The 25,575-nt window shown below is 42.2% G+C and overlaps 1 protein-coding gene across 3 annotated transcripts in view; it reads left to right on the forward strand.

The window, feature by feature from the left end:
• The window catches only part of Bfar (bifunctional apoptosis regulator), a 37,878-nt gene that overhangs the window by 7,833 nt on the left and 4,470 nt on the right, over nucleotides 1-25,575 (forward strand). Inside the window, exons 2-8 of one of the 3 annotated variants that reach the window (XM_031363097.1) lie at nucleotides 7,032-7,170; nucleotides 9,073-9,409; nucleotides 11,358-11,562; nucleotides 12,182-12,351; nucleotides 17,640-17,784; nucleotides 23,694-23,867; nucleotides 25,366-25,568. In XM_031363097.1, the coding sequence (XP_031218957.1) occupies nucleotides 9,147-9,409; nucleotides 11,358-11,562; nucleotides 12,182-12,351; nucleotides 17,640-17,784; nucleotides 23,694-23,867; nucleotides 25,366-25,568 (1,160 nt within the window). In that variant the 5' untranslated portion in view covers nucleotides 7,032-7,170; nucleotides 9,073-9,146. The remainder of the gene's footprint in view (nucleotides 1-7,031; nucleotides 7,171-9,072; nucleotides 9,410-11,357; nucleotides 11,563-12,181; nucleotides 12,352-17,639; nucleotides 17,785-23,693; nucleotides 23,868-25,365; nucleotides 25,569-25,575) is intronic. The other 2 variants (XM_031363095.1, XM_031363098.1) reach the window with 2 other exon arrangements.

Below are 25,575 nucleotides of genomic sequence, written 5' to 3' on the forward strand. Positions count from 1 at the left end.
TTTTTTTGAGACAGGGCTTCTCAGTGTATCCCTGGCTGTCCTGGAACTCACTCTGTAGACCAGGCTGGCCTTAAACTCAGAAATATTCCTGCCTCTGCCTCCCAAGTGCTGGGATTAAAGTGCACCACCACTGCATGCGGTGCCTATAGAAGCCAGAGGATGACACGAGACAGCCCTGAACTGGAGTTACAGATAATTGTGTCCTGCCATGTAGGTGCTGGGATAGTACTCTGGAAAAGCAGCCATTACTCTAACCACTAAGTAATCTCTTCAGTCCTAAAGTGGTGAGTTTTTTGCTCATACTGAATATCTTTGCAAAGAGATGATTGAAAAAAATTTTTTAGGATAAATCCGAAATAGACCTTAAAAACATTCCTCAAATTTTAGGTATAATTTCAATCATAATAACTGAGTTTGTGTTGGTTTTCTTTGAATATATATGTGTGCACATGGAAGCCAGAGGCCAGGGTACTATTATTCAGGTTCCATCCATCTTCACCAGGCCTTCACTGATTAGACTGTAGAACCTACGTGTTTCCACCTCTCAGCTTTGTAATTGTGATAAGCTACACATACCTTTTTATTTATTTATGTTTTAATGTTCATTGGTGTTCTGTCCATGTGAGAGTATCAAGTCCCCTGGAACTTGTTACAGAAGGCTGTGAGCTGCTGCGTGGGTATTGAATATGGGTCCTTGGGGAGGACACCTGATAACTCTTAAGCATCTCTTCAGCCCACCTTATTTATTTGTTTATTTTTTAAAATTTGACATTCACCTTAGATCTTTTGGCTTGTACAGCAAGCACTTAGCACGGAATGTTCTCCGTAACCCATGTTTGCTTTGTTGTTGTTGCCATTGTACTGATACTGGAGGTATTTGAGAGTGTAACATAGGATTTTTACTATGTAATTCTGCCTATGCAGTTCTAACCTAGAACGATTTTTTTTTTAAACTTTCAGATTGATTTATTGGCCTAGAACTCTTATGTTGACCAGGCTAGCCTCAAATTCACCTGCCTCTGCCTTCTTTGTGCTCAAATTAAAGACATGAACCATAAGGCCTGCCAAAGACATTCTTAAACCTAGATTAAATGGTTTCTTACTTGATAAACTCAATAAATTTTATTGCATTAAGTTGATCAAAATGACAAGGCCTGTAATCCACTACTTAGGAGGATGAGATGAGATTGCCATTACTAAGTGGTTAGTCTGGGCTGCAGAGTGAGATTGTCTCAAAGAGCTTGCTCTCTCTGCCTCCTATATAACAAACTACTTTAGTCTTCAACGTGTTCTTGCTGTAATGTTCTCCCTCACTGTTCATGGCCCAGAAGCAGTGGAATCAAATGACCTTAGATTGAACCTGTGCCACCTCCTCTGTCATGTCCACCACCATCTTCTTGCCCCATACCCTGAAGGCACAGTCACAGACTGAAGTAAACACCAGCCAGTGACCTCAGAACTGGCAACAAGATGACAACAGTGGACAGAGCCTCAGATGCTTGGGGAGAGGGAGCTTTAGTCGTGGGCATACACGTGCCTAAAGCAGACACTCACAGAAGTACTGAGAAAAGTTCCAGTTTACATTTTGAGAGGGTAGGGGAAGTCTTAAGTGATCTCAATCTATAAGCAAGGCTGGCCATGAAAGGGCAGCAATCCTCCCAGGACTAGTGTTACAGATGTGAACCACCATAGTCCAGTTTTCAGGAGCCTGCAAAATAGCTCAGTTGGTAAAATTGCTTTAAAAAAAACCAGGGTTTCTCTGTGTAGCCCTGGCTCTCCTGGAACTTGCTCTGTAGACCAAGCTGGCCTCCAAGTCACAGAGATCCACCTGCCTATGCCTCTTGGGTGCTGGGATTAAAGGTGTTTGCTACCACCACCCAGCTGATAATTGTTTTAAAGTAAGTCCAGTTTTCAAAGAATTAAAAGAGTATTGGGTGAGGCTAGTGGAAGAGGTGAGCTGATCTGAAGATAAAATGAGAACTCTGCTAATGACCACAAGTAAAGTAAGAGCCGGGAGATGGATGGATGGTTGAAGAGAGATTGTTAATCCCACCAAGCAAGAATAGGACCACTTCCACAATTTTAAGCACAATTTGAAGCAAGCTTTAATTAAATCCTGGCTAGGACTATAAACTCTGGCCAAATCCATTCCAGTGTTCCCAGAAAATGGTGATGAGTCGCATTTTTCAGAGGCTTATAAAGGCAAGTCCATAAGGCTGTGTATTTCTCACCAGGTCCAATCAAGGGCAAGCATAAATCTTGATGTACTTCCTGCCTGAGCACCTCCCACCTATATATGACCAAGCACATGCAGTACAGTTATGTCAGACAAACTTGTTTAGGGGAGTGAAAACACATGCATTGTTGTCTTACATAAACAATAGCCTCCAGCATTTCAAGAAGTATCTGTCCTTGGGCAAGTGGGTTTACAAAGGTTAGAAACATTTCTGTTCTATGGATCTCTTAGGCCCAGTAATTAAAACATAACTTTAGCGCTCACAATATTGCTTTTTTTTTTTCCCCCGGTTTTTCGAGACAGGGTTTCTCTGGCTGTCCTGGAACTCACTCTGTAGACCAGGCTGGCCTTGAACTCAGAAACCTGCCTGCCTCTGCCCCCCAAGTGCTGGGATTAAAGGTGCGCGCCACCACCCCCCAGCCACAATATTGCTAATTGACTAAGTGGCAGTGACTTTGCTCTATGAGCACCTGACAAGGCCAACAGAAGATAGTGATACGGGTGGTAAGTAGCCCTCCAAATCAGTTTGTCGGTGAGGACCAGACCAAACAACTTGCAAGAGGAATGGACATGTTCTTATCTCAGGTTCTTTGATTAGCAAAGCATCATTGGGAACATTGTATGCATCCTAGCATCCTTTTGCTTTCACAGATTTTCAGATAACTATACTTTACCAGTTAACTATGGCTTGAAGGGTGGGGAGTCATATTGAGATAGACATGGTGCTGCATACCTCTAATAGCAGCACCAGAACTGGTAAATTCAATCCTAGCTTGGGTTACAGTATGAGACCTATCACAACATTTATATTTTACAGATATCTTGGAAGGGCCCAAGATATCAGAGGCTACTCTTTTAAACCCTTTTGTGGTCCCTGTCCCTCAGATTATCCTGAGTGTTGCACATACAAGCAGCTTTCTGTAGCCTCCCACCCTAAAGCAAAATGGAAATTGTATCTAGAAAATTGTGTAAAAGACCTAAGCTACCACTTTCTCAATCTGACTGCAAACCAAGATGGAAAAACTTAGCAGAACTTCAGAAGTTGACTATCCCAAAGCTAGTTAGCCTACAAACAACTTTGTACACATGGAGGGACTGGAGATAGCACCTACTGCTCTTCCAAAGGTCCTGAGTTCAATTCCCAGCGACCACATGGTGGTTCACAACCATCTGTAATGGGATCTGATGTCCTCTTATGATGTGTCTGAAAACAGTGACAGTGTACTCACATGCATAAAATAAGTTTTTTAAAAAAATAATGAAAGGAAGAAAGAAGAGGCTGGAGAAGAAAGCCAGCCTGCTGCAGACCAGATGTTGCTTCAGCAGGTTTGTGGACACTGACAATAGCTAAGGAACAAAACGAAATGGTTGCTACTTGGCCATAATGCTTTGTCATTGTTAGGGGCTCTTCTGGCCCATTCTAACCAGCTCCCAAAGTAGGAGAGTGTAATTCCTGAAGAGAATTAGAATCCTGATGGATACTCATCTTTAATCTTGTTTCAGTGGGATCCTTCCTGAGAACCTAACAGAAACCACAGGCTGCCATGCAGCAGGTGCCCATTCCATGCATATAGGCAGGGCATGGAGATCAGGCCTGGCTGCTTTCTCCCCCCACCCCTCCCCTGGGGCAGGGTGTCTCTGTGTAGCCCTGGCTGTCCTGGAACTCACTATGTAGACCAGGCTGGCCTCGAACTCAGAAATCCGCCTGCCTCTGCCTCCCAAGTGCTGGGATTAAAGGCGTGCGCCACTACCACCCAAGCACTGCTTTCTTAACTGTGGAAATAACTCAGTTCATACAGACAGGAGGAGCAGAGAAGAGCCTGAACTGAGTGTTGCATTGTACCCCTTCTGGTAGTTTCCAGAGTTGGTTGTCTGTGGCAAGGTCATACTAATATAACCAAGGTTGTTGTATTTTCAGCCATGGTTTCTCAGTTTGTAAAGATTTGTTTTTGTGTTTTTGTTTTTTTTCAAGACAAGATTTCTCTGTGTAGCCCTGGCTGTCATAGAACTAGCTCTGTAGACCAGACTGGCCTCAAAATCACAGAGATCCACCTGCCTCTGCCTCCCTGGGTGCTGGGATTAAAGATGTGCATCACCAGTGAGGGTTTCTCTTTGTAACCCTGGCTAGCCCGGAACTCATTGTTACATGGCTCCCTGCCTTTGCCTCTTTAGCATAGCCTATTGGCATGTGCCACACACTTGACCCATGAAGCTTCCTATTTGCTAGAAGGAGGGCTTTGTTGTTTTGTTTTTTAGAATTACTTATTTTCTGTATGTATCTTCAGAAACACCAGCAGAGGTCATCAGACCCCATTGCAGATGGTTGTGAGCCTCTATGTGGTTGGTAGGAATTGAACTCAGGACCTCTGGAAAACCAGTTAGTGCTCTTAACCGCCGAACCATCTCTCCAGCCCTAAAAGGAGTTTTACAAGACAGTTACTGAGCCCAGCTTTATGGGATATGACCTATCAAATATATCTTTAATATCTTATGGGTTTTTTTCTCAGTTAAAGTAGGCAAACCAGTTGTTTTGTTTTTTTGCTTTTGTTTTGGTTTGGTTTTTGAGACAGGGTTTCTCTGTGGCCTTGGCTGTCCTAATACTTGCTCTGGCCTTGAACTCACAGAAATCCACCTGGCTCTGTCTCCTGAATGCTTAAAGGATTAAAGGCATGCACCACCAACTTTTGATGGCCAGCCAGTTTTTCATTTTTTTACATTTATTGTGTGAAGAGAACCCGTGGCACAGATCATGAATGGGGGCAGAGCCCAACAGTGATCAAACTCAGGTTGTCAAGCTTGGCAACAATCACCTTTAGCCACTTGCTGTCATCCTGCTGGTACAGCAAGCTAGTAGGCTGTTTTTAGAAATAAACTTCTCTATACATTAATTTCTCAGCAAATGACTGAATTCTCATTGTCAGTTACAGTTTCACATCCCTAACTGCTTACTACATACAGATCCTTTTGGGAGTCTTGTCATCACGCCAAAGGCGACTCTTCTAAACTTTACATATATACATAAGACTCCACTGTCTGTGTTCTATTGTTGTGAAGAGACACCATGAACACACCAACTTCAGGAAAGAAAGCATTTAATTTGGAGCTTGCTTACAGTTTCAGAGGTTTATTCCATTGTCATCATGACAGGGAACATGGTAGCATGCTGTCACTGTTGCAGTAGTTAAGAGCTACATCCAGATCCCTGGGCAGAGAGAGAGAGCCTGGATCTGGCATGGGCTTTCAAAACCTCAAAGCCAACCCTCAGTGATACACCTCCAACAAGGCCACACCTCCTAATTACTCTAGTCCTTTGAAATAGTTCCACTCTCTGGTGACTAAGCATTCAAATATATGTGCCTATGGTGTTTGTTTGTTTTGTCATTATCCCCCCTCCTCTCCCACCCCCCACACAGACAGGGTTTCTCCATGTAGTTCTGGGCCTCCTCTACCAGGCTGGCCTCAAACTCAGAGTTTCACCTGCCTCTGCCCTTCAAGTGCTGGGATTAAAGCTGTGCCACATAGCCCAGCAGTATGGTACCATCCTTATTCAGTCCACCACAGGCACCTTTTCTCCTGGGGATATGTGTGATATGGAAGGGCAGGCCTTCCATCCTCACAGTGTGCATTGTGTATAAAGGAGAAGTCAGTGTTGAATGTCTTCCCTAACTTCTTTCTCCTTGAGACAGGGACAGGATCTCACTGTACAGCTATATAGCTGTGAGTGGCCAAGAACTCACAGATGCCCAACTGCCCTTGTTTCACATGTGCTGGAATTAAAGGTGTCCACTTAATTTTTTGACACAGAGACATTTAGTAATCAGTTCAGCTAGACTGATTGACCAGTGAACTCCACAGATCTCTCTGCCTTTGGTTCTTTGGTAGTGGGATTACAAGCCCACACCACCCTTGACTGAATTTCCATGCATGCTGAGCCTCCAAACTCAGGCATCCATGCTTACATGGAAAGCACTGTCTTCCCTTCCCCTTAATTTGTATTTATTTTCTTAACTTTATATATAGTTTCTTCACAGTCCCACAGTGCTAATCCCTAGTCCTTATATTTTGTTTTCTGTCTTCGTAGAGCCTGGCATTAATACCCTGTATGGTGATTTGAATGGTAAATGTCTCCCAGAGTCTTGGGCAATTGAATTGGTCCTAGTTAGTAGAGAGAGCTGTTTGGGTAATGTGATGGTTTGTATAAACTAAGCCCAGGGAGTGGCACTATTAGAAGGTGTGCCCCTGTTAGAGTGGATGTGGCCTTATTGGCGTAGATGTGGCCCTGTTGGGGTGGGTGTGGGCTTTAAGACCCTCATCCCTGCCAGGCAGTGGTGGCTCATGCCTTTGATCCCAGCACTTGGGAGGCAGAAGCAGGCAGATTTCTGAGTTCAAGGCCAGCCAGAGTGAGTTCCAGGACAGCCAGAGCTAAACAGAGAAATCCTGTCTTGAAAAACAAAAAAACAAACAAAACAAAACAAAAGACCCTCATTCTAGCTGCCTGGAAGCCAGTATTCTGCTTGCAGCTTCAGATAAAGATGTAGAACTCTCAGCTCCTTTTGCACCATGCCTGCCTGGATGCTGCCATGGTCTTGCCATTGATGATAATGGACTGAACCTCTGAACCTATAAGCCAGCTCCAGTTAAATGTTGTCCTTATAAGTGTTGCCTTGGTCATGATGTTTGTTCACAGCAGTAAAACCCTAAACAGGTAGGTTTAAGAGGTATGGCTTTGCTAGAGAAAGTATATCACCTTGAGGGTGGACTTGGAGAATTTAAAGATTGCATCATTTCTACTTAGCTGTTTTGTGCCTGTGCTCAACATGCAAGGTGTGAGCTCTCAGCATCCTCATCCAGCCATGCCTGCTGTGTTGACATGTTTTCCTACCTTGATGGACTCTTACTCCTTTGGAAGCATAAGCCAACAACCCCTTCCTTCAGTAAGTTATCTTGGTCATGGTGTTCTCTTTTTTTTTTTTTTTTTTTTTTTTTTTTTTTTTTTTTTTTGGTTTTTCGAGACAGGGTTTCTCTGTGTAGCCCTGGCTGTCCTGGAACTCACTCTGTAGACCAGGCTGGCCTCGAACTCAGAAATCCACCTGCCTCTGCCTCCCAAGTGCTGGGATTAAAGGCATGCGCCACCACCGCCCGGCCGGTCATGGTGTTCTAACATAGCAACAGAGCAGTAAATAAGACATCTTTGTGACTTGTCTATAATTATTCTCAGTCCAGCCCATCCCCTATCCACAGAGAGATTTGTCATGTAGAACTCAGCTTCACTGACTTCATTGCATCTGAAACTTTTATGTGGTGTCATCAACCATCTGCCATCCTCATGAACCCGGCATAGGAGACACCATATCAGATCCCAGCCCTGGCACTTGCTGATTTTAACAAAAAATAGAAAACAGTGCCTGTGGCAGGCTTACCTCTCATTTAAATGGCCTGTATTCTTCCTTTGGCTCTTGAGTTCAGATGTGATGGTCATTTATCTTAGGACCTGGCTCAGCACCTAGCTTGTAAGAGATACTCAATGAGTAATGGTGTCCTGGGCTGAGGATGTAGCTCAGTGCTAAAATAGCTGCCTAGTATAGACAAAGCAGTGCAAAACCAAAACAAAAATGCTTACGATGTACTTACCATATACTAGGCTTTGTTCTGGGCACTATACTTGTATTAACATATTGATTCTGCTAGTTTCACAGGGGAGTGGACACTAGTTCTGAGCTTGTCATACTGAAGAGGCTGATCTGCACACTGGGGCCTATGTTCTTTTTGTGTGTTTGTTTGTTTTATTTGGAGTAAAAATTTTTATATGTAGCCATGTCTAGCCTGGTACTGTGTTGCATAGGCTGTGTTAATCCTGTTGTGCAAGAGTAAAACCACTGCCACAATTTTTGAGCCAAAATTGAAGCAAGTTTTATTAAATCCTGGCCAGGATGGTGGACACTAGCCATGTCCATTCCTGGGATTCCCGGGGAATGTCTGTGAATTATGCATTAGTCCAGGGAATGTCTGTGAATTATGCATTAGTCCCCGTGCTCAGAAAGGCAAATCCCACAGGCAGCACCGAGGCAAGCGTACATCCTGATGTGCTTCCTATTTCCTGACTGTGTGTGATGGAGCACATTGGGTACAGTTGTGGCAACGAGCCTTGTTTACAGGAATGAAAGCACTTGGCTTGCTATCTTACTTGAAGAACAGTTCTCAGCATCCTAGGAAGTCATCTGTCTTTGGGCAAGTGGAGCTTACAGGTTAAAGGCATTTTGTTTTATAGCTCTCTTAAGTAATTTAAATTTAAAACATAACTTTAGCCCTCATAGCTGGTCTCAGGCTGGAGGTAGTCGCTTGGCTCAGTCTCCTTGGTGCTAGAACCACAACTCTTCAACAATTGTACACAGTCTTAACATGGTGTCTTCAAACATCATCCCTAAGCTCTTGTCTTTGTGGCCAGTGTGGGTAGCAATGGCAAGTCTGAGAGACTCACCACATCACCAGAAATATGTGCCCTTTGCCCCTACCTTTTGTGGCTGTAGGGTGCTGGTTTTTATTTTACCATTTTGAGATACAGCTTAGTTGGTAGAGTTCTGCCTAGCATGTATGAAGCCCTGGGTTCAATTCACAGTTTCACAGAAACAAGGTATGGTGGCACACACCTCTGCTCTTGGCTTCTAGGAGCTCGAAGCAGGAAGTTCTAGAGTTTGAGGCCAGCCTGGGCTATATATGACCTCTACACACACCTACCCCTTAAAAAAAGAGAGATAGAGAAAACTTAACTAGAATGACAGTAATGTTACACAGCTGCTGTTCAGCTTGTTTTATTTCTCTTCCCCCCACTCCCACAGACTTTATGATGCATTACAGCAGTATCCAGAGTCTGAAAGTGTCTATGTGTCTGGATCCCAGAATTTGCTGAGAGATGGAGGAGCCTCAGAAAAATGACCTGAGCATGAGAGAGCAGGACGAAGATCATCCTATCAGAAGCAGTGGCCCGCAGATTTCTGTGAGTGAGTTCTCCTGCCACTGCTGTTACGACACCCTGGTTAACCCCACCACCTTGAACTGTGGCCACAGCTTCTGCCGGCACTGCCTAGCCTTATGGTGGATGTCTTCAAAGAAGACAGAGTGTCCAGAATGCAGAGAAAAATGGGAAGGTTTTCCCAAAGTCAACATTCTCCTCAGGTAACACTGAGTCCTATTGGCAGCATGGCTGTGCATGCAGTGTGGTTTGTCTGTGGGAACTGCTGTTTATAGAGAAGCAGACTGGAGGCAGATTATTCTAGGAGCTTGGAACCAAAAAACCAGATTCCTTTCTTAAAGTGGTTGTCATCTGTCCTTATGTTTTATTTATTTTTTAGGCAAGGTCTCACTACACTATGTCTGGCTGGCATGGACCTGCTGTGTAGATTAGGCTGGCCTTTAATTCACAGACCGATCTGCCTGCCTCCTGCGTTCCACTTCCATTACCTTTGCTATTGTCCCCTGAACCCACCTTGTTTTTTAGTATTTCAAGACTGAGTCTCACTCAACTCAGGTTGGTTTCAGACTCATACTGCCTCTTGCCTCAGCCTCCTGAATGCTGGGATTATAGGCACAGGCCAACATGCCTAGCTGATTGTTATGTTCCATGGGAAGAAACCAAAATACATTTCTAGTTATGACCATTGCTTGTAATCCTCTATCCTAGAACACTTCTTTCTAATTTATATTTATGAATAAAATGATAAAACAATACAATTAGAAGTAACTGATGGCCAGGCAGTGGTGGCCTTTAATCCCAGCACTTGGGAGGTAGAGGCAGGTAGATTTCTGAGTTCTCAGCCTAGTCTATAAAGCGAGTTCCAAGACAGCCAGGGCTATACAGAGAAACCCTGTCTCAAAAAACCAAAAAGAAGAAGAAGAAGAAGTGACTGATGCTAATTTTCATAATCTGTAAGTAAAACTCGTTGCTGTCATCATCTGGTAGAGTTTCTTTCACAACCAGCCACAAACCCTTTCAGATGGTTGGTTCTTCTGTGCTTCCATACATGGGCCTTTCCAGTTCTTGTTTGATTTGGTTTTGGTTTCTTTTTATTTGTATGTATGATTTTTACCTGCATATATGTATGTACATCTTGTTAGTGCTTGCTGCCTGAGAAAGTTAGAAGATATTGGGTGCCCTGGAACTAGAGTTCTGGTTGTGAGCCATCATATGGATTTTAGGACTTAAACTCAGGTTCTCTGCAAGAGCAGCAACACTCTTAACACAGAATCTCTTCAGCTCCTCCTAGTTTTTGTTTGTTGGTGGTGTGTGTGTGTGTGTGTGTGTGTGTGTGTGTGTGTGTGTGTGTGTAGGGGTAGGTTTGTTCCTTTGATTGTTCTTTGAGACAGTGTCTCACTATATAGTTTAGAGTTCTGCCTTCCTCTGATGGGATTAAATTCATGTGCTACCACGCCCAGTGCCTCTGAGGCTCTCATTCTTTTTCTTCTTGTTTCCTTAGCAATGTGCCTCAAATCACTAGAATATCCAAAAGGTCTGTGAACCAAATGTGTGGTATTCTACTGTAAGATTTCAATATTCTAGGCTCAGCGGGTCATAGTACTTGCCACTCAAGCATGCTGCCCAGAGTTTGATGATAGGAGGGGAAAACAGACTCCTGAAACTTGTCATCTAACCCCCACATGTGCATGACCACACTCATTGGACACATATGTGAACATAATGATTGTAAGTAATTTTATTAAGTCAGTCTCACTATTGTCACCCAAGCTACCTGGAACTATCTATGTAGATCATGCTAGCCTGGACTCACAGAGTTCTGCCCCTGGAGTGCTACAATTAAAGACACGAGTACCACACCCGGCAATATCAAAGGCTGTGTGGTAAAATGTTTTGCTACTATTTATGAGGCCTTAGGTTTAGTCCCTAGTACTTTCTGGGAAAAAGACTTGGATCTAAATATCTCATTTGGCTGTTTCCTTAATGGTAGCACACAGATTGTTGTTAATTTTTTGTTTCTACCACAAAGCAAAACTCTTTGTTGCTCTTCTGGGCACCTCTAGATTATGAAATGTCTCTCTTGGTGGGTGTAGTCCCTGACTGATATATATCTTGTCAAACACCGTCCTGTGATTTCTCTCGTCTCCACAGGGATGCCATTGAAAAGTTATTTCCTGATGCCATTAAAATGCGAGTTGAAGACATTCAGCAGAATAATGATGCAGTCCAAAGTCTTGCAGCCTTTCAGAAATTCGGGAATGATCAGAGTCCCTTAGCGCCCAGCACAGGGCGAGTAAATCCGCAGAGAGGAGGGGGATTCTTCTCCGGCGTGCTCACAGCTTTAACTGGGGTAGCAGTAAGTTTGGCTGTTTAATCTGTACCCTGCATCAACCCCCAGTTGCCTCTGAAGTCAATTCTTCTGACACCACTTAAAACAGTTGATGGTGTGACCATGTCTAACTCATTGTAGCCATTAGATTTGTATTGCATGGTGATAACAGAGACAACATAATAGTTGTTGACTGGATAAGTGTTAGCTCTGTTCCTGTTCAGCCCTCTTCCTGACCTGTCCAGTGGCATCATGATGACCCCCATCTTAGAGCTCAGGAGAGGGGCAGAACAAGACTGAGAAACCATGTCTGCACTGTTGTGGGACTCTTAGGAGCTCACGGTCACTGCTTAAGCCTGTCTCTGAAGATCTTAATGATCTTAATGAAAAGGCAAATGAGTTGGTGAGATCAGGGACAGACACTTGCTCCTAGGCTATCTGCCATGTACCCTTTGCAGATCTTTGCACAGCCATGAGCAGAAATGAGCCTGGAGACATTATGTCCTCACTTCTGTATGACACAGGTTTCCTTCTTCGTTGAATAGACTTGGTGTCATTTCTCAGACTCAGCCCCTTCCTTGCACTGCCTAATCCTCACATTGTCAAAAACTGACCTTCTCACTTCTGACCTCCTGTCTCCTTCCAGGTCATCCTGCTTGTGTATCATTGGCGCAGCAGAGAATCTGAGCATGGCCTCCTGGTGCACAAGGCTGTAGACAAATGGACAACGGAAGAAGTTGTCCTCTGGTTAGAGCAGCTAGGACCTTGGGCTTCCCTGTACAGAGACAGGTTCTTATCTGAAAGAGTAAATGGAAGGTGAGGAAAAAAAAACCTGGTACACCAGGGTAGTTATGGTGGTGCAGGCTCTTAATCTTAGAGGCAGGCAGATCACTTGTGAGTTTGAGGCCAGCCTAGCAAGTTACAGGCCACAGGGCAACATAAAGAAATCCTGTCTAGCTAGGCAGTGGTGGCGCACGCCTTTAATCCCAGCACTTGAGAGGCAGAGGCAGGTGGATTTCTGAGTTTGAGGCCAACCTGGTCTACAGAGTTCCAGGACAGCCAGGGCTACACAGAGGAACCCTGTCTCAAAAAAAAGAAAGAAAGAATGGGAGAAAGAAAGGAGGAAAGAAAGGGGTTTCCCAGAATACATATCTACAAAAACCTTGTGCAGGAATGATTTTAGCAGCACTCTTCAAAATAGCTACAAATGCAATCAACTCAGATGCCCACTAAGTGAAGAAATGACAATCTGATCTACCTATAGGAGTTTTTCAGAGACAAAATAAAGCACAGATGATGCTGTAACATGTAACAAGAAAGAAAGAAAGAAACAAACAAACAAACCCTGTCCATACCAGACATAATGTGTAGATGGCTTTATTGAGATACATCTACTTTCTACAAATCCTTTCTTATAGAAGTGAATAAACGTGAGCTTGTAATGTCTTCACATATATGTACAACCATTTCCAGTCATTTCCTGACTCCCAAAAGAAAACCCTTTTGCCCTTCCGGTCCACCCTCACTTCTTCTCCCTCAGCAGATTTTGTTTGTTTGTTTGTTTGTTTTGAGACAGGGTTTCTCTGTGTAGCTTTGGCTGTCCTAGAACTCACTCTGTAGATCAGGCTGGCCTCGAGCTCAGAAATCCACCTGCCTCTGCCTCCCAAGGGGGTGGGATTAAAGGCGTGTGCCACCACCGCCTGGTAGCAGATTTTATCTTTATCCAAAATGGGATTGCCTGTAGCTCTTGCATATTACATAATCATATAGCATGCTTCCATATGTGTAGCTCAACTCAGTCTGATTCCAAGGCTCACACATGTTACAGCATTATCTGTGCACTTTATTTTGTCTCTGAAAAACTCCTATAGGTAGATCAGATTGTCATTTCTTCACTTAGCGGGCATCTGAGTTGATTGCATTTGTAGCTATTTTGAAGAGTGCTGCTAAAATCATTCCTGCACAAGGTTTTTTGTAGATAGGTATTCTAGGAACTCTCTTTGAGAGGAATGGCTACATCCCAGGATCTGTCTTTGTTTACTTTTCAAAGATGTTGAGTAATAGCTTAATTTCTATCTTACTTCTCATTATGAAAGTAACATTTAGGGCTAGAGAGATAGCTCAGCGATTAAGAGCACTGACTGCTCTTCCAGAAATCCTGAGTTCAGTTGTCAGCAACCACGTAGTGGTTCAGAACCATCTGTAATAGAATCCAGTGCCCTCTTCTGGCTACATAGTATGCTCATATACATAAAAGAAATAAAATCTTTTTTAAAAAAGTAAGTAACTAGGATCAGAGGTGAGGAGGTCATAACATCTGTCCCAACACCAGAAGTAACTGGGACCAGCGGGACCCAGGCGCACAGGAATTCCACTAGTCCAGTGGCACCTAAGGCTAATAGGTATAGAAGAGAGTGAAGACTCCCAACTTAAAGGGCCAGTAAATATCTTCAACAAAATTATAGAAGAAAACTTCCCTAACCTAAAGAAAGAGATGCCCATGAACATACAAGAAGCCTACAGAACTTTAAATAGACTGGACCAGAAAAGAAATTCTTCCCATCACATAATCAAAACACCAAATGCACTAAACAAAGAATTTTAAAAACAGTAAGGGAAAAAGGTCAAGTAACATATAAAAGCAGGCCTATCAGAATTATAGCAGACTTCTCACCAGAGACTATGAAAGCTAGAAGATTCTGGGCAGATGTCATACAGACCCTACAAGAACACAAATGCCAGCCCAGCTACTATACCCAGCAAAACTCTCAATTACCATAGATGGAGAAAACAAGATATTCCATGACAAAACCAAAGTTATACAATATCTTTCCACAAATCTAGCCCTACAAAGGATAATAGATGGAAAACATCAACATAAGGAGCAAAACTACACCTTAGAAGAAGCAACAAAGTAATCTTTTAACAAACCCACACAAACCTAATTCCACCTCTAACAACAAAAATAACAGGAAATAACAATCACTTTTTCTTATCTCTTAATATGAAAATTAATATTACCAACATATACTAATTGATTGAAATTCAAAAATATGAGGAATTAGAAATTTGTTGGCTGTCACCTGGTGGTCTCTCTAATTTGGTAATTGGAGAAATAGGTCCAATATTGTACAATCCATATACACTTTCTGCTTGTATATACATGACAGTGTCTTGCTGTGTACAACATAATGGTCTTGAAATCATGCTTCTACTATCTCAGCCTCTCTATTAGGATTGTTTATTTAATGTTCTTACACTATAGTATGGTTTTCAGAACAGCTTACATATTTCAAAATTATTTATACAGCCAAAAGAAACGTAGACAATTTGGGAGGTGGTTTGTAAGAGAACAAAGAGTGAGACTGAATGCTTTGCAAAATCATCACAGCCAATGAACCAGATTCTTACCCTCACCTAATGTCTGTGCTGCCCTCCAAGCAGAACTATTGTTCATTGAAACAGTTGGTGAATGACTTAATGGATAGACCATCTTAATACACACACCATTTCTTAAATGAATGTAACCTGTTCCCTGTGGGCTGAGAATAAAGACACTCACTCAAGTCAAATAGCTTTGACCATAGCAGGAAGTCTGTATCCAAAATTCGTGCCTACAATTCATTCCTTGGCATAGCAGAACTGTCAACTCTTAGTTTAACTACTAGGGAGGTAAAATCATTTGGTGAAGTGAGGGTCATTGAAGTACAGCCTTATTACAATGAACTCCAATGTCTAAAAATTGTTTTTGATTTGGGCTTGTACCACAGTAAGAGCCAAGATTTTAAGCTCTACTAAAACCAAGAAAACCAAACAAACAAAAAGACTTTATTCATGTTCATTTAAAAAACAACTAGTAATGTATTATTATAAATTATATGTTTTCATTAATATATTACTAATATATTTGAAGTTATTTAACATTTATATTGAGAAAAACTATTTTCAATATTCCTGTAGACAAGAATCTACATAAGACTGTTCAATTGATTGTTGTTTTATATCAAACAACTTTTATAATCATTTTCATTGTTACAATATTTTATAAATTTTAAAGAACATGACAAATTAAAGGTTAAAAAAAATAAGTAACATTTATTTTATTTATTTTTTTTTCCAAGACAGGGTTTCTCTGTATAGCCCTGGCTGTCCTGGAACTCACTCTGTAGACCAGGCTGGCCTTGCACTCAGAAATCCGCCCGCCTCTGCCTCCCAAGTGCTGGGATTAAAGGTATGGGCCACCACCGCCCGCTAACATTTTTATTTTTAAAGACCAGTTGGGCACCAGTAGCACACACCTTTAATTCCAGCACTCAGAAGGCAGTGGCAGGCAGGTCTGAGTTCAAGGCCAGTTGGTCTACACTGAGATTCAGGACAACATAGTGAAAACCTGTCTCAAAAAGACAAGACAAAATTAAAAAAAATAATAATGGTAAGAATGATGGAGGACAGTGTACTTTATGTTGCTACTTTTCACAAATTATTGCTGATAATGTCATAATTGATATAACTGAACATGGTGGTACACAGTTATCCCAGCAGTTGGAAGATAGAGGTGGGAATGTCAGAGTTCAAGGTCAACCTGAGTTATACATCACACCCTGTCTCAAAAAAAAAAATCTTATTACACGTCTTTCCAAAGGTGTTTTCTTAGCATGCTGGGGATTATGTAGGGCTTTGAACATACTAGCTGCTCTCTCTACCATTGAAATCCTCCCCAACCCTAGTGTTTCTCTGTTTTGTTTATATAGGTATATAAATATGTTGTTGGGTTTTTAGGGTTTTTTATTTTGTTTTGTTTCACTGATTTGTTTGTTTTAGACAGATTTAACAGTGTATCACAGTCTAATCTTGAGTGTTCAATTCTTCTATGTGCTATAATTATAAGAATGAACTTAGCTTTTTAAATTCTCTACCTCTGAACTATGTCTCCCATCATACATGGATGTTTTTAACATTGAGTTGTAGAAATAGATTGTTGGGTATTTGATTGTTTTGTGTTTTCATTACGTTTTGTTTTCTGTTTTCCTTCTTTTATAGATAGCTGTTTTTTTTTTAATTTATTTGTTTTTATGTGTATGTGTATGTGTGTGTGTGTGTTTTGCCTCCATTTTTTGTCTGTGCAACATGATTATGCTGGCACATGTGGAGCTGAGAAGAAAGCCTTCAGATTTCCTGGACCTGGAGTTAACAGACCAATGTAGCTACCATATCAATTTGGCAATTGAACCCAGGTCTGCTGGAAGAGTGGCCTCTTAATTGCTGAGCCATCTCCATCCCCTAAAATAAATTAGGGGTTTATAATTCTTATTGATTTGAATCAGTAGCTCAGTACAATCACTGTTTTTGGTTTTTCTGAAATTGAGATCTTGATATGTTGCCCAGGCTGGCCTCAGTCTGAGCAATCTTCTGCCTCAGCCTTCCAAGTCAGTAGGATTGCACATATGCAGTATTGACCCCAGCTAAAGCCACCACATTAATTTTTAAGGTATTTTTAATTTATTTTATGTATACGAGTACACCATTGCTCTCTTCAGACACACCAGAAGAGGACATCAGATCCCATTACAATTGGTTGTGAGCCACCATGTGGTTGGTAGGAATTGAACTTAGGACCTTTGGAAGAGCAGTTGGTGCTCTTAATCGCTGAGCCATCTCTCCAGCCCCACCATGTTTAATGTAATAATAGTGTTCAGTTGGATTTCCTTCTAATTTTCTCCTGTATACACCCTTTTAGAAATAAAACAATATGGCAGGAGGAATCTGTAATAGATTGGAGGCTTAAGAACAAACATCCTGATGTACCTAAAGCAAGTCACTTTATTTCTGAAGCCAAGTTTTTGATCCACAAAATGGACATGAAGCTACTCTGTGCAGCATTAAATAATGGTAGTGGTCTGTGAAAATATTTCCAACTGGAAATGGGCTGGCTGGTAGTAAGCAAACTGCTCTTGGCAGTCATCAGCAGGGTTGTCTACATATAATGTTCAGTCTTACCAAGCAAGTCTACATACCTGTGTAATAAGACAAAACTCTTTGTAAGAACTCATTGTCTGCATCCTGTGGGTAATCTCAGTGGTCATATCCACCCCTCATCTCTTCAGGTTGCTTTTAACTTTGACAGAAGAAGAATTTTCCAGAGCACCTTACACCATAGAAAACAGTAGCCACAGAAGAGTCATCCTTATGGAGCTGGAGCGTGTGAGAGCCCTGGGTGTGAAGCCACCACAGAATCTCTGGGAATACAAGGTAAACTTGTGTTTTGTTTGTTTGTTTGTTTTGATGGGGGAGAGGGGGTGGTAGAAAACAACTAGCAATCACCTTCCTGCTCACTGTGTTAAGAAAACATTGCAGACATTGAAACTATAAGCACAGCTAGTCACCAAAGGCACCACATCCCCACAGTGGGTGCTTCACAAGCCTCTCAGGTCTGTGTCCATAGTCTATGGGAGGTATCCTGTCTGTGAGTGCTGCATAAACTGAGAGGTCCTTATCCATAATCTGTAGGAGGTATTTGCTAGATACATTGTTTCACAGGTAGGAGGCAAGAACCACTGACAATCCTCTGCAAATCACTGTATTCCCTGGGCTCTATTCTTTATCTCTTTGATGAATCCTTCACTGAACATGTGTGACAGTTTATGGATTTTCCTGTTGATAGTCACAGTTTTTCCATTCTCACTGTAACTGTTACAGGATATTTGATTGTTGTATATTGAGAACCTAATTATTAGCAAATATAAACGTTTACATAGATGCTGTGTTCGTCAGATGTAGTTAGTTAGGTGTGTCCTGAAGAGATTTGGTGTGCCTTTAAAAGCCTCCATAGATAAGAATGCTAAAGAATGAAAAGCTGCTCTGGGCAGTGGTAGCACAGGCCTTTAATCCCAGCACTTGAGAGGCAGAGGCAGGTGGATTTCTGAGTTCTGGGCCAGCCTGGTTTATACAGTGAGTTCAAGGACAGCCAGGGCTACACAGAGAAACCCTGTCTCAAAAAAAAAAACAAAAAAGAATGAAAAGTTTCTGCCTATTTTAAGGCAAGTTGCTTGAAAGATGTCTTGTAGTCTTTGCTGTATACCACAAGGCAAAGTCAGCTGGGTGACTTTGAGCTACCACTGTAAGGTGAAATGGCTTGGAGCCCTCACGATGGCAGTGACACATGGCTCTCCCTGCCAAGAGTATAGGGGAGGAGCTGAAGAGTTCTTTTGTAAGTAATTGGGCCTTTGATAGAGCTTGCTCTCTCCTTTTTGGCTTGGAAGGCCCTTTATGGAAGGAACTCCTGGTTAGAGATAGGGATTTTTCTCTTTGAGCTTGTAGAAACAATAGAAATAACTTGTCAGACTGACACAGGTAAAACCGTATTCTAGGAAAGAGAGCCAAGGAGCCCTCTTAGGTTTGGGGGAACTTGCTGCCGACCAGGTTTGTTGTGGGGACTCCAATTTCCACGGGATGAGAATTCAGGTCAGGTGGGCAATAAGTCAGCGGATGACAAACAGACTCAACACAAGGGTGTGGTGAATCTGAATGTATTTGTACAAGGTGAAATTCAGGCTTAAATACCATATAGCAAGCAGGGCAGATGACAAGAGTCACATAGGCAGGCGGGGGTTACAGCAAGGGACGCAAGACTGAGGTCATGTAGGCAAGTGACCTGGACACCAAGGTCAGTAGGGTCTGGTAGCTAGGTGTGAAGCTGGAGGAAGAAGAGTAGAGCCCTCTCTGTTGAGGCTATTTTGGTATTCCTATGCTAATTCTCTGGTTCTGCTGGAGGCAATGACTAGGACGTTCCCGACCTAACACTTCTAGCTGAATTCCTTGAGTGGGAGCCCTTCATTACTCTCTAGTATGTAAAACATTCTAACTATTGTGAACTATCTATTGCCCTAAGGAATGTGCTTGACCTCTGTTGCTAGCTCTGGCAAGGCAGATTTCTTGAGAGAAATTCCAAGCTATGGACAGGTTGGTATTAAACTAGGATAGGTTGGAAACGTTGTGCTGGCCAGCAAACAATGCCCAATCTTAGCCATTTATGAATCATTTCTTAGGACACCTTTATACCTAAATAAGAGGGAATGTTGACGATTGGAAAGACTAATCTCGAACACGTCTGAGTTAGGAGATACCACTGACTGTCTGAATATCCAGGAGGCACAGAACTTCTTTTGGATCCTTATTGCCTCTAATCCTAATCAGGCTTTTACCACTGATATTTCGGATATGACTGGAATAGACGAGTGTGTGTGGCAGGAACTCAAGAGAAAAGTAGACTAGCTAGGTAGAGTGATACAGATAAAAAGAGATTTCTAGAGAACCAGTTTAGTTGTAGGATCAGAAATGTCATTCAGAAAATAAAGTTATCTTGCTGAATCAGCTAGCAGGGTTTTAACTCAGTTTACAGGTCTCATTTCTTTTTTCTTTTTTTTTTTTAAGATTTTTTTTATTTTATATATATGAGTACACTGTAGCTGTACAGATAGTTGTGAGCCTTGATTTATTTATTATTAATAAGTGCACTGTAGCTGTCTTCAGATGCACCAGAAGAGGGCTTCAGACTTCATTACAGGTGGGTGTGAGCCACCATGTGGTTACTGGGATTTGAACTCAGGAACTTTGGAAGAGCATTCAGTGCTCTTACCTGTTGAGCCATCTTGCAAACCCCAGCTCTCATTTCATTATTGGTGTAAATATGGGATGATTTTAATGGTTATAACAAATGATATTGCTTTAGATAGTCCCTCATTCTTCAACTTATTTATATTTATAGTATATGAAGAGGCATGGAATTATCAGGTCACAAATATTACACAGCTTCATCTTTCTGTATTTGATAACTCAATCCTCATTGTGATGGTATCAGTTGATTCTCCTTCACAGACAAAATGTGATGAATACTGCAAGTTTCTGGAATATACAGGCATGCATGCATGTTGAAAGAGGCATTGTAAAGGAAGATGAAACTATATAACTCTTAAATATGTAGTGGGAAATGTTTGTGGTTCAAGAGGTGTAAGTGGAGCTTTCATCTGTTCTTGATGTAACACGAAGGAGGACAGTTTATTAATAATATCCCAATGGAAACTGTACTTTGTTTGGGGGGGTTGCCGCAAGCCAGCTGGTCTGGGCCTCCCTCAACCCGAGAGAGAAAAAGGGTCCTAGTTGGGTCGACAAGGCATAGGTGAAGAATGACAAATAGAGCCGCCACAAGGAAGTTCTAAGTCTGAATGTATTTTGTTAAAATGGCATCAGACTTTTACAGTCATTATAAAAGAGAAATGAGAAATCTGGCAGCTCAGCAGTTAAGGTACATCTGAGGCCACCTGAAACACACTGGTTCTAAAGCAGCCACCTCTTCTGGACAGGCGCTGCTCCCCGTCCTTGGCCTGGGGAGCTGCGGACTGCATGAGGCTCAAAGCTTGAATCTGAATGAATGAATCTAAGTCTAAGTCCTAGTCCATCTAAGTTTTTGCACAAAGTGAAAACCAGGCTTAAATAGTATACAGAAAACAGTGCAAATGACAAAAGTCTCGTAGGCAGGTGACAGTCACATCAAGGTCAGTAAGATCAAGTAGGCAAGTGATGGTTACATCAAGGTCGGTAAGATCAGGTATCCAGGTGTGAAGCAGAAGAGCAGTGGTGCCTTCCTCGCTGGGGCTATTTTGGTATTCCCATGCTAATTCTCTGGGTCTGCTAGAGGCAAGCACCAGTTAGTTCCAATCTAGCAGTTCCTGTTAATGCCCTTAAGTGAGAGACGCCCTTCTATTACTCTCTAGTATGTAAAACAGTTCTGTCTTCTGTGGGACTGCCCTGAGAATTCTATGTTAACAGTACGCAATGGTGCCTGACCTCTGTTCTAACTCTGAGGACATCCTATTTGATAAGGCAGCTTCCTTGTGAGAAATTCCAAGCTAAGGACAGCTTGGAAATAAATTAGGATATATTGGAACACTGTGCTGGCCAGGGAACAATGCCCTTTTTTAACCATTTACAAATCATTTCTTGGGGTACCTTTATGCCTGAATAAGAAGGTGTGTTGACAATTGGAAAGACTAATCTTGTCTGAATTAGGAGATGCCAAAGACTGACTGAATACCCAGGAGGCACAAACTCCCTTTGAAGTATAAGGCCTCTTATCCGCAATCAGGCTTTTACCCCTGATATTGCAGACGTTACTGGAATAAATGAGTGGGAGTGGCAGGGTGTATGTTTTATTTTCTACACATTGTTTGTCTTTGTAGTCCAACTCAGAGGAACTTACTGTCCTCCTACCTCAGCTTCCTGAGTGCTGGGATTGCAGCCATGCATCACCACATCTGGATGGGAAAAAAACATTAAAAATAACCCAAAGGAGCTGTGATAATACATACCTTTAATCCAGAGGCAGGTGGATCTCTGAATTGAGACTAGCCTGGTGTGCAAAACTAGTTCCAGAGATACACAGAGAAACATTGTCTCTAAATGAAGGAAGGAAGGAAAACAGCCTGCCTAAGGGTCTTGGGAGATGGCTCAGTGAGTAAAGTGCTTGCTGTGTAAGCATGAGGACATGAGTTCAGATCCACAGCACCCATGGAAAAGCAAATCACGATGGCCTCAACTTCAGTGGGTCAGAAACAGGTGGATCACCAAAGCCTGTTGGCCAGCCACCCTTGCCAAAATGATAGGGTTTAGGTCCAGTGAGAGACTGTCACAGAAAATAAGATAGCAAGTACCAGAAGAGGCCACCATTGTTGACTTTTGATTTGTGCACACACAAAGGAAAATACCTTCACAAATGTGAGCACATAAACCACACACAGAGAGGGGAGATGGAGTGGGGGGGGGGGTTGATTGATTGATTGATTTGTGCCCATCATTACCAACAGGTTAAATGACTGACACGGATACACTAAAAATGAGAAAGTGACTGTCTGTCGTTAATAAGAAAAGGTCACTGGGATAGCTTAGTGATAAACTTAGCGTGCATGCAAAAGAGGCCTATGTTCAATCAATAGCACAATGGATAGATGGTTGGGTGGCTAGTTGGTTGGTCAATCAATCAACACATAGGCAAATAGAAACTTTTTCTTGAGGCAAAATCTCACTGTTGTGTAGACATGCCTGGAACTCAGCATCTTCCTGCCTTGGGCTCCTAGCTGCTAGGATTACATGCGTTCCTCACCACGCTTGACTCTTTTTTGTTTGTTTCTTTCTTTTGATACAGAGTCTTACTTACCATGTGGCCCTGGTTGTCTGGCTTCTTTGAACTCACAGAGATTCGCCTGCCTCTGCCTCCCAAGTGCTGGGAGTAAAGGCATCATTGCTTGACTCCTAAAATTCACCCTTTTCAAAATTTACCCTAATTTATGAAGAATGGGTCTAGAGTTCCTCAGTTGACAATTTGTATAATTTTAATGATAGTGGTGGTGATGGTGATTTGTTTGTGATGATTCCAGGGTAGAGTCAATCAATGGAACTGATGCTAGTCTTGAGCAATCATACCTCCACTCCACAAGTGCCAGGATGATAAATGTTCAACACCATGCCCAGCTCATAGGGTGTCTTATAATACTGTCTATTTTTTATTATGCATATTTATTCTTGGATCTGTGTGCACACATCATGGCACACATGTGTAAGTCTTACAATCTGCAAATATTGGAAGGAAATCTTTCCTTTTACCATATGGGTTCCAGGGATCAAACTCAGGTTGTCATGTTTGGGAGCAGGTGCCCTTATTCACTAAGTTATCTTGCCTAATCTAATACATTTTTTGTAATGTGTCTGGGTGTATGGCCTGCTTGTATGTCTGTATACCACATGTGTGCCAAATGTCCTCAGAGGCCAGAAGAAGGATTAAATCTCCTGAAACTGGAATTGAAGGTGTGCATTATCACGTCTAGCCAGCTTCTTGGGTTTTGAGATGCTCTTTTGCTGTGTTGCTTACCCTTGAACTTATTCTGATACAAAGGCTGGCCTCAGATTCTCAGTCTTCTTGCACATACTAGAGATGTGTACAACTATGCCCAGCAAGACTGGAGCTTTTTACAGTATACCCCAACAAATGAGCTCTATACCATACAAAAAGACTGGTCGCAAAAAAGTCATGGGACATTGAAGGAGTGCAGGGGGAGAGCTGGCCACAATATGTATAACATGGTCCCGTGTCTGTCTGTCCTCTGCAGGCTGTCAACCCAGGCAGATCCCTGTTCTTGCTCTATGCTCTCAAGAGCTCACCAAGACTTGGCTTGCTATACCTGTACCTGTTTGACTACACAGACTCCTTCCTACCCTTCATCCATACCATCTGCCCTCTGCAGGAAGACAGCTCTGGCAAGGACATCTTCACCAAGCTTCTGGTAGGAAAAAACTAATTCTACCTTACTTTGGTGTTGTATAAAACTGGAAAAAATAGACTAGCCTTTGAATGAGTTTTGTAGGGCAAGAAGAAAAGAAAGCCTGGCCCTTTCATAGAAGCCACCTTCATTTTCTGCACTGCATTGATTTTGTTATAAAAGAAGTCATTGTCAGTCCAGAACACCCTAAGAGATTAGATGTATGGGCCTTGAGATTTGGCAGGAACCCTAAAGGGTAGTAGTTAACCTGCTACACAGGATTTGGATCTGCCCTCAAGGCCTCACAATAGTAAGCCGAGGCCCAGGATATGACTACTGGCATTGGCCAGTTGTTCCTCCCTGTCAAGTGTCATTCTCCAACCCCCGTGGAACTCCTTTTGCTGGGACAACTTCTCTGAATCTAGTTGATCATTTGAGAGTAATATCCTTTGTTTACTACTGTTGAACTGTGTACTATATTGTACATACTATCAAGAAATTACTTCTTCAAGGTACATATTTAGGTCTGTATTTTATTTACCCACCATATCATCATTCTACCACAGCTAAGATGTTCTATTCTAGGCATGTTTTGACCTTCCCATGTAGGCGCAAATGAATAGAACAGAAATCCTAAATTCATTTTGCCCTGTTATTCATAATTCAGATCTATTAAGATTTTTACCACCGGGTGGTGGTGGCGCATGCCTTTAATCCCAGCACTTGAGAGGCAGAAGCAGGCAGATTTCTGAGTTCGAGGCCAGCCCGGTCTACAGAGTGAGTTCCAAGACAGCCAGGGCTATACAGAGAAACCCTATCTCAAAAATATAAAAAAAAAAAAAAAAAAAAAAAAAAAAAAAAAAAAAAAAGATTTTTACCTCTGATCTTCCACAACTCTACAATAAACATCTCAGTTCAAACTTTTTGGCCACATTAATCTTAATTTTTGACTTTTTGTGTATATATGAATGTGACATTGGTACGTAGGTGTATACTAATACACAAGCCAAAGGGAGGGGTTCTTCTCTATCTCGTCCTCCCTTGTTTCTTGGAGGCAGAGTCTCTCTGAACATGGAGTTCAAGGTTTTCTGTAAGCTGGCAGCCAGTAAGCAAGCCCCAAAGGTCCTCACATCCCTACCCCTTAGTGCTGGGGTTACAGGTGTGTAGAAAACCATACCTGACTTTTATGAAATATGGAAGATCTAAATTTCAGTCCTCATGCTTGGACAGCATGCATCCTTAACCACTAAGCCATTTTTCTAGTCTCAACTTTATTTTAAGATGAACTATTACAAGAGGGATTGATAAATTATTATTCTATTTTAAGCCATGAACATGCTTTTAATCCAGGAACTTTGGACAAACGCAGAAAAAAAATGTGAGTTTGAGGCCTGCTAGATATACACAAGATGTTGATTGTTAGAGGTAGGGGTGTGTGTGTCCAAATGTAAAGCTCACCCATTGATATTATTTGTATAAGTCAATCCTATGATGACTGGGACTCTGTTGTGTGTTCTTCAAGGAGCTGAGGGAGCCCACGTGGAAGCAGTGGAGAGAGTTCCTCGTCAAATACTCCTTCCTCCCATACCAGCTGATTGCGGAGTTCGCCTGGGACTGGCTGGAGGTCCACTACTGGACATCACGCTTCCTGATTGTCAATGCCATGCTGCTGTCTGTTCTGGAGTTGTTCTCTTTTTGGAGGATCTGGTCAAGAAGCGAGCTGAAGTAAGTG

Source organism: Mastomys coucha, unplaced genomic scaffold, assembly GCF_008632895.1.
Source record: "Mastomys coucha isolate ucsf_1 unplaced genomic scaffold, UCSF_Mcou_1 pScaffold12, whole genome shotgun sequence".
Classification (NCBI taxonomy): Eukaryota; Metazoa; Chordata; class Mammalia; order Rodentia; family Muridae; genus Mastomys; species Mastomys coucha.